Source organism: Lacerta agilis, chromosome 10, assembly GCF_009819535.1.
Source record: "Lacerta agilis isolate rLacAgi1 chromosome 10, rLacAgi1.pri, whole genome shotgun sequence".
Lineage (NCBI taxonomy): Eukaryota > Metazoa > Chordata > Lepidosauria > Squamata > Lacertidae > Lacerta > Lacerta agilis.
In genome coordinates, this window is record NC_046321.1 from 50,329,568 (window position 1) to 50,339,389 (window position 9,822).

Below are 9,822 nucleotides of genomic sequence, written 5' to 3' on the forward strand. Positions count from 1 at the left end.
TTTAAGGAGAGGAGTGGTGTGATGATCAGTATATTTTAACAGATTTCATATACATATAGATACATATGTAAGTTCTATTAATGTTTGTTTTTTAATTATTGCTTTCTTTTCTGTGTTTTAAGCTGTTTTTATTTTAGCTGTAAATAGCCTCATTTTGAATTATTTACATCCACTGTCTAAGACGAAGACTTGGAGCATTGACTCTTGCTGAGGTATAATGGATTCATGTTTGCTCTGTGCATTTTTCTTTCCCCTCCAGGAATTTGGCAAGACCTGGGAAGAGGTTCAGTCCGAAGATGACAGAGAATTGTTGGACAACCAGGAAGAGTAAGAGTTGTATTTAAAGTTTAGAGGGGTGGGAAATCTGTTCTGCGGGCTTGGCAACATTATGTTGTAAAAAAAAAAAAGTGGCATTCAGGGACAATGTAGGTATGGCCGAGAATGTTGATGAATAGGATTTTCAGCGTTTTTTAGTGTTTTATAGCAACCACGAGGAGCTGCAGAGCCATAGAAGATGCAGTTCAGCATGCTATGTATTCCCACCCTGCTTATAATAATTTTGCATTTTAATGTATGTCCTTTCCAGTTAGGGCATAGCAATAAACCGTATGGGCTACCCTTCTAAAGAAGCAGGGCCCACCATATTTACCCAATTCTCTCATAACCCCCATGAGAGTCAGAAAACAAAGCAAAGGGGCAAGTGCCCTAGGGGAGATAGCACAGAAAAGCTAGGCCTCAGTGCACTACAAAATTTTGCTGCAGTTTTTTTTTTATTCCTTCATTTAAAGTTCTCAGAAATTTAGGGTTAGGGGTTGGAGAGGAAATGGGGGTTAAGAGGAGGTGAAACTGAGCCAGTGGGAATAAAATACAATTCCTTTTCTAGCTGTTATTTCGGAGCATGGCCACTAGCTAGTGGTTTTGATTACTATAGAGATGGCATTGTCCAACTGCACTGGAAGCAAACCACCCTCTGTGGAAATGAAGTATTGCTTTACATTGCATTTATTCCTTACAAGTAAGCACACCCATACCCTTCTGCAGTAAGCAGTGATTTGCCTTATCAAAGAATAAGTGTTAGTCATGTCTGCATCACTAGGAGAAAGAATGCTGCCTGTTCTTGTTAGATTTATAGAAGAGATGCCCGGTCACAGATTAGCAAGGGGGACCATGGCAGCCTGATGTGAAAGGGCTGTGGAATTCCGTTACCTTGGGTGGAGATGGTAAGACCTACTCCAAAGGACATTTCATTTAGTTCAAAGGGTTGATTTCTGCCAGCATTACATGCATTCTTATAGCTAGCCTATGCTATCACTCCCCGTTAGAGCAGAGTCAGGTGCTGAGTGCCGAAAGCGATGTAGCCAAAGCAGGGGCAGTGAGAAACAGAGAGCCCCAAGGTTTGCAGAAGTTCAAACAATGTTTACATGAAAAAAAAACATGAAAAGCTAAAAAGAACCCTCAAAACTCATCCAATGAGGACCGAGTATGTTTAGCGACTATGGAATGCTCAAGAGTTCTGGGGTGGGGGAATGGAATATCATGGCTGCCTTGCAAGGTGGTGAAGACTCTTGTGAAACAGATTTGTGTCCCGTTTCAACTCTGTTCCAGTTTCCACAGAAAGGGGCATTGCTTTGCATTCACATAACTGCATGACAGTCTGTGAAGTTGATTCCCCGTTTACTTTCATGTTGGATAAGTCGAAGCAGAATTGGGTCCCATGTCTGTAGCGTCTCCATATCTTTCAGAAACCTTTGCAAATCACCAACTTCAACTGGCTTTTTGCACTGCTTTTTTTGCAGAGACTGGTCCGGCTGGGAAGAACATCCGGTTTGTGCAGTGTGCCTTTTCTGTGAAAAGCAAGCTGACACTACAGAAAAGCTCTACGCTCACATGGAGGTAAGAGGCATGTTACACTTTCTGAATTAGATCTTGCTTTGGGAAACAGGGAGGATATAATTTGATAGCGTTCAGGTGCCCTGTTTTAGTCCCCCAAAAAAAACCCCACTGTTTTATGTCATTGTTCCACAACATGGTGCCTTCCAGATACTTTGGACTACAACTTCCATGATTTCTTAACATTCTCTATGCCCATCAGGGCTGGTGGGAGTTGCAGTCCAAAATACCTGAAGACCACCATATTGGGGGAGGCTGCTCTGTACTTTATTAGTTTCAGCAGAGAGAATCTTTTGGCCACCTTTTAGCAGAGTTTAAAACTTTGCATTTATAATAAGGAAAGATTAGAATCACCACCACCATCATCATCATACTGATTCGAGTCTTCTTGTACTCATGCTATGTTATTATTGGCAGGTGTAGTAAATAAATAAAAGATTTCAATGCACCTGGGACTGGGTACAATTTGTTCAGGCATCTCTGATAAAACACAAAATGGAGAAGAAAATGAGAAACTACCCAGTGAGGACTGAAGAAGCTCATTGGGCACAGAATACTGGCTGGCTGGTGGGGTGGGTGGGTGTGGGTTAGAGTCACTTGTACCCTGAACAGAAGCATGGCACACTGCAGCATTTTGTTGCAGGGCCCCACTTGTAAAGGTTAGCATTTCAATAATCCACTTGAGAGACCTATATCCTACTTAGGTCTCTCTTAATAGGTCTATCTTAATAGAATATGCCCGCTGAGTACTGAAAGCCTGAGTTTCAATCCCTGGTGTTCACAGTTAACAAATTCCAAGGAGCAAGCTTGGCAAATACCATGCAGAGTAAAATAGCGCTCTGCTAGGTAGTTTGATTTCCTGTGATGCTGCTTGTAACATCCTAACAATAGTAGCGTGAAGAATTTTCAGCAATCATGCAGCAGTAGTCCATAGCTTGTAATCACAGCATACTTGCTAAGGTGTGCATGTTCTTTATAAACTTCAGGTGTTTTCAATTTGAAAAATTCTTAATTATTCACAATTAGAAGCCCTTTTTGCTCTTCCCAAATTCCAGGAGGCTCATGGATTCGACCTGCTAAACATTAAGGCTGAGCATGGTGAGTAAAAAGCATATACTGTATCGGGGACCTCTACCGCTGCTGGAAATGTATGTATTGTTCTTGTTCTGTTAGTGCAATGATTTACTCTTGTGCAACATAGCAGCCTATGCTTCCTCTCACATGTGCTTCCTCCCCAAGAGGAGAATTGGGGGAAACCAGAGAAAAGATTTAGATACCTCCTTCCCTGTTCCATCTTAATACTGCAACTAGACACATACTCCATGGGTCGAACATAAGCCAAAAAAATAAAAAAAATCTTTCTCCTTGCTCCCACTAACCCCCTCAATATTCTGTTTACCACCTAGCCCGATGAAGACTTCTAAAGAACTCAAAAGCTTGTTAGCTATTTTGTGATATATTGATTGCCTTAGTAAAAGTATTATCCTAATTTGGATTTATTTTATTTTTTTAACGGGCCAAAATGGTTACCTTCACTGCTTGTGTTTTCCAGTCCCCCTTTCCCCCTGCACCTTAAAAAAAGTTAATACTTTTCTCTGCTAGGTTTGAATTTCTATCAGCAAGTGAAATTGTTGAACTTCATCAGAAGAGAGGTCCATCAATGTCGATGCTACAGTTGCCAGGAGAAATTCCAATCGAAAAGGGAGTTGGTAAATCATATGGAAGAGACCAGACATATAACACTTCTGCCAGCCAGATCCATGTGGAATCAGCCACAGTAAGAGTGTTTTTGTTTTTCTGCAGTGTTGTGCTCAGTGCATGATAGTGACCTGGTTTGCACAGCACAGTAAGCCCAAACCGTAGCTTATCGAGTTGATGTGAATGTGCACCCCCCTCCCAGAAAGGGGCTTACAGCCACTTTGCTGCACCCCTGATCTTTTTTTACTGCCCTGAGAAAAACAAGCTTTGGCTTAGTGTGCCTTTGAACCCAGACTTGTGGTTAAGTTCTCACTAACCATGATCTGTAGCCAAGAGGTTACAGGTTGTAATTAGTGAAGAGACAGCTTAATCATAAACACATTAAGCCAAACCTTGGCTAAGCTCAACACATCAGTAAAAAGTACTGGGGAGAGGAGCAAAGTATCTGTGAGCTCCTCTCCTGGAGCCTGCAAAGTGTCAGTAAGTCATAGTTTGACATACTGTTTCATGAGAACCAGCTTAGTGTCTTGTAAATTAGACGGGGACTCCGCATTCTCTGCCCTTGCTATACCATATGGGCCTGCTTTGTCTTTTCTGAAGACTTAATAAGTGTTATGCATAGTATCCAATAGCCACATACCTTACGAGTAAAGGGGCAATAGAACAGACTGCAATGTTCGCTTTGCTTGGCTGAAACATGGGTATTACCCAAGTAGTATAATACAAGGAATGCAATATGCCCATTGGTGAGTGTATGACTTTTACCAGGTTATGGATAAAGTTAGAAAGTGAGCTGTCCTCGACCACAAATTTACATTTTCACTTTGGCTGTGAGTAATGGACCCAACTCCTGCCCTGCACCCAGAACTCACAGTGCAGTCAGTTGGATAGAACCAGATCATTACTCCAAGCGGAATAAATCAAATACAGGGTGGGTGTTTAGAAATAATTTACAGTATTATTACCTTAAACAGCCCATAAACTCCTGTTAAGATTCATAATAACTAAATGTGTTGATTTATATGGAAGAAAACATACTGTGCATGTATGCTTGCCCATCCAAATATTGGGGCTGCTTCCCTAGCAATTTGGGGAGCAGTATTAGGAAACATGTTTAAATATTGCACTCATATGGGAGGTCTCAAATTGTCTCTCTCTCCCATGCAATTGGCACCCACCTACATGGTTGCAATATTGATATGCATACCCCACACTTTGTCAGCTGGGATATGCAAACAGTAAGGTAATGCCGTGTGGAAGCAGGACCAATGTCACAAGTTAAAAGCATGCGTGTAAAGGGGATTTTTCACTGACAAGGTATGACGTTGTTTTTCACTGTTCTTTCCAGGTATTATTTTCCTACCTATGAAAATGATACCCTTCTCTGTACGCTCTCAGACAGCGAGGATGAATTGACAGCTGGGAAACAGAAAGAGGATGTGCCTGTCATCAGCGAAGATATTTCTAACATAGAGGCTCTGAAACGGACCAGTGTGTTAAATCAACTTCTTTGTGAGGAGATAAATAATGGAGAACCTTGATAATTAAGTGAAGCATCTTTCTGAATACGCGGTTTCCTAGAAAAGCAAAAGGTGATTTGGTAACCTTGAGAGGCCGCAATAGACCCATTCTGAGTGAGAAGCTCAAAAAATAAATTAGAAATTAATCCTATGTTCTTAGGCTGTGTTTTAGTCACATACAAGACGATGCACATTTACTGAGTCGATCTGCATTCAGTTAGGCTTGCTTTTGAGAAACTGTTAAGGATTGCAGCTATAGCGCTAGAAAGAGAATTAGTTTAGCTGTTAGAAACATACTGTCATGTTTATTGGTATAGATGCTTTATCAGTGGAACATCTCCAATCAAGCAACTTTTATGCCTGCTGTTTTACAGCTGTAAACAGGAGACAACCTATCCCCTTATGTATACTATGTTGTGATGTTTAGAGTCTGATTAGCAGAACAGGATTTCAGCTTTCTCCATTCAGATCAAATCTCTTGCTTAAAACGAATACAGGAGATAATAGAGTGAAATATTCATGTTGAGGCTAATTTCTACTCTGGGGTTCTCTTAGGGCCTGGTCATACGTTACACAGTGGTATGCGAACTGCTTCCTTGTCACTCCTTCCCTTGCTGCTTACTTGGACGCAGCATCATTCAGGAAAGGCCAGTGATGCGGTAACACGAATCTGATCTTAGCCGTGGACATGCATAGGCTTGTTGTAGCAATGAGAGGAGAACTTGATCTGGACCAGTGAGAGACCAGAGTGGAAGGAAGCTGAAAGATCCCTGGGGAGAGTTCCAAGTCAAGGAGGATGGAGTTGGAAAAGGGTGGCTGGGTGGAGGTTAGAACTGAAAAGAAAAGATTTGGAGAAAATAAGCAAGGAAGGAGGCAAAGGTGGCCAGAGACCAGATGTAAAGAGAATAATTCACCAACAGTAATTTAAGAAACATTAAGAACATGAACTAACCCTCTTGACTATGTTCTGCCTCCACTGTCGGGGGCAGCGCGCTGCCGAATACGAGTTGCTGGAATTTGCAGGAGGGGAGAGTGGTCTTGCACTCGAGTGCTGCCTGCGGGCCTTCCATAGGTTTATGGTTGGCTGTTATGAGAACAGGATGCTGACTATTGGCCTGATCCAGCAGATTTTTCTTAGGTTCTTACGTGGCTACATTGAGGGGGACCAAACTGAAGAGGGAGACAATATTTGTTTACAGAAGTGAGAACTGGAGCAGGGTGAGTTTGGCATTTCAGAATTGTTACAGTTCTACTTAGGATAAATAACACAGTTTGCAAGTTTACTGTTGACCAAGCAGCTTTAGACCCCAGCCAAATGGACCTGCAACTTTAGATAGCAGCCAAGTGGACCTCATCCAATTCCCTAAAGGCCTAGATTTGCCGCAACGTCTTCGTCTTATTGGCAAAGATTTCCATGTTTGGGTAAAATGTATATGCCATCTAGCTTTAGTCCGCAAGGCTCCAAATTCCCTGCTTTGTTTATTTTTAAATACCTTTTTTCCATTTCTGCTAGGAAGGTCAATAGCCACCTTACCAGACTTGGCAAAGAGAGAATGGTTTGTGTAAATTCAGCCAGTGATTTCACGACTGGAGTGCGATTAGGACTAGATATGTGTATGACTTGCACTTTCACCTGGTGCAGAGGAGCGGCTAAGCATTGCTCAATTACTCTTGGCTCCAACACTTGCCTCAATAGTTCAGGGTTAGACCACATGCTTTGTGTGCAGAAAGTTCAATCTTTGGTTATCTCTTGTTAAAAGGATTAGGTAACCGGAAAGATACGTAACTTGAAACACAGAGCACCACTTCTGTTCATAGCAGACAGTACAGAGGAATTAGCCAGTACTAGAAGCTTCCTATGGATACAGTGGTGTTGCCCCTCCCCTCTCCCTGTCACATCTTGTGCTCCAGAGATTATGAATTTTAAGAAGATGTGTTGGAGGATGTTCTTGTAGTGTTAGTGAGAGGCTCATGGGGTGTTCTAGATCTGTAAAATTATTATATAATTTAAAAATATGGTAAAAATAAAAATTGAATCAGAATTTTTCCGTGAGTCTAGCAACATACCCAAATACTCAGGAATCCAGCAGGGGAAATGCTACTCTGCTGCCTAAGGTGCAATGGGCAGAGGAAAAAGAATAGGGCCTTTTCAGTGGTAGCTCCAGGCTTTAGACTCCTCTGCAAAGTTCCCTTTCTGTTGTTGTTGTTCTTCTTGAGAAACCTTGCCAAGACATTGATGCTTTGATATGATTTTGAATTGGGCAAAAATAGAATGCTTCTGATTTCCTGTATTTTTTTGGCATTCCTATTATTGCTTGGCTGTATATTTGTTTTTAGTTGGGTGTTGTGTTGATGTGTTATTTTGTTGGTATTACTCACACCTTTTTTAAGGTCTTACTGTGCCAAACCAACAGCTAAAAATACAGGATGGATAAGCACACAGATAAACCTCTGTAACAAACTATCTTAGAAATATGCAAGACAAAAGCTTAAGCAAATTAATTTATAGCTACCCCACATTGCATGTCCACAGCTAAGGAAACATGCCAGGGTTTTTGTTTTGTTTTTGTTGGTGTGTTTTTTTAGGAGGGATTCTCTGAAACACAGATGACATGAGACAGAGTTAAGGAATGCTTCAAAATGAATGGATGGTGAATGCCTTTTGCTGCAAGAGATGGTTTTGTATACTGTACTGCAGGAAAGGAGGAAGCCAACTTCAGAGAAAAGTGAAGACTTCAAAGAAAGGAACAATACTTTAAAAAAAACAACCAACTCTTCAGTGCTGTCTATACTCAGGGCGATGGGATCAAAGCTCAGTAGCAGCAGAGCACATCCTATGCATGCAGAAGTTCCATGCTCAGCCCCTGACATCTCCAGGGTTCTTTTTTTAATACTTTTAAAACAGCAGATAGCAGGAAAGATCTGAACCTGAAACCCTGGAGAGCAGCGCCGTGCAAAATGGACAAGTAGGCTGACCCTAGTATAAGGTAGTTTTCTTATGTTCCAGTGAAATTGCAAACAATGGTCTGTGACTGAGCTTCAGTGTTTTCATTCTCTGTTACCTTGTGTTTCATGGAATCATAGAATTGTAGAGTGGAAGGCACCCCGAGGGCCATCTAGTCCACCCCCCTGCAATGCAGGAATCTCAACTAAAACATCCAAGACAGATGGCCATCCAACCTCTGCCCAAAAAAACCTCCAAGGAAGGGAAGCCCACCACCTCCCAAGGGAGACAAGCACTGGGTTGTTTTTTTTAAATATTATATGCATGTGGAGTGCATTGTTGTAACTCAAGGTGTAGACTTCTCTCCTCCTCCAGTCCATGAAATTATTTCTAGATGGTTATTCTTCTGTTTTGTCTGCCAGGCATAAGATTAGTATTCTTTACAATACTGCAACTTGGAAATGTGTAGTTGCTCCCATGCCATGTGAAAGAGGAGCACTGGTGGTAGCATTGGCTTTAGTGCATGACGGACTCCACAAACATCAAATTTTGGGAAATCTGCAAAATGATATTCTGCTACAGTTCTACCACTGAGTGGTTACAAAATCCCACCATAAAGCAGGCAGGGGGAGAGAGGCGCTTTGGTCAGGTAAGCCAATAAACAGAAGCTTGGTGGAGATAGAAGCAGGAGCTACGACTGCCATCTTTACCACTAACACAAGCACTGCATCTACCTTTCAATCCAACGCTGGAAGGGAAGATTTGCCTTTATCACAGGCTGAGTGAGTTCCAGCACACAGACCTCTCTGCCTTTGGTAGGAGCTGGTGTCTATTAGGTGGTGACCAGGCACAATAGCCAAAAACTGCCACCTGAATAATGCTATCATCATCATGTACTATCTGTTCCTGTGCTCCACTTTTGAGTCTGATTTTTTTTTAAATTGTGGAAATATATTTTGTTAATAGGTGGCCATCCTAGTAGTAAGTTTGGGCGCTCTAAAGAACGTTTGGGCGCTCTAAAGTGGGATATAAGTACTGTAAATGAATAAATAGTTCTTAACACGGCAGCGGCAAGTAATGATATAATAATTCTGTGAGGATGCTGGAAGTAGTAAAACCAAGGTGACTTTGCCATCTTGTGTTTGAACCATGTGCAGCTAGTTTTCAAGAAAGCTGTTTGTACATGAAAGGACTTAGATATTATTTCAATATCAAGCTTAAACGTGAGGATTGGAAAGCTACAGCATGTTCCCACCGCCATTGCCTTAGGTATGGAATCTCATGTTTGGGCAAGTTGACAAATCCATTCCTTGGACATACTGGAAAATGGTATTTTATTACTTATGGATACTAATCTAGTAACATGCTGGAGGGAGAAAAAACTAGAATAATATAGTGAAACTTAAATCAAAACTGTCCTTTTGACCATTGGCATCATCCGCTCAATCCACCTGAGCTCATCTTCACATGTAGTGGAAGTCCCTAACTCAACAAGTGTTGTTTTATTATTATTATTATATTATTATTATTATTATTATTATTATTATTATTATTATTATTATTATTATTTTGAGTTTATATACCATCCTATACCCAGAGGTCTCAGGGCAGTTCACAGAAAAGATCACAAGATATATAATCAGAAGAAAAACAACAATCCAATAACACACACGCACACACACACACCCCAAAAGAGCCACATTTTAAAAAGTTATAAGATGTCAATCAGATCAACCAAAGGCCTGGTTAAAAAGGAACGTTTTTGCCTCA

At 41.2% G+C, this 9,822-nt stretch overlaps 1 protein-coding gene across 1 annotated transcript in view; it reads left to right on the forward strand.

The window, feature by feature from the left end:
* Window positions 1-5,238, forward strand: part of ZNF277 (zinc finger protein 277) — a 38,192-nt gene extending 32,954 nt beyond the window's left edge. Inside the window, exons 8-12 of the mRNA XM_033162301.1 lie at window positions 260-327; window positions 1,797-1,893; window positions 2,946-2,988; window positions 3,493-3,667; window positions 4,937-5,238. Coding sequence (XP_033018192.1) covers window positions 260-327; window positions 1,797-1,893; window positions 2,946-2,988; window positions 3,493-3,667; window positions 4,937-5,129 — 576 coding nt within the window. The 3' untranslated portion in view covers window positions 5,130-5,238. The remainder of the gene's footprint in view (window positions 1-259; window positions 328-1,796; window positions 1,894-2,945; window positions 2,989-3,492; window positions 3,668-4,936) is intronic.
* Window positions 5,239-9,822: the final 4,584 nt, after the last annotated feature.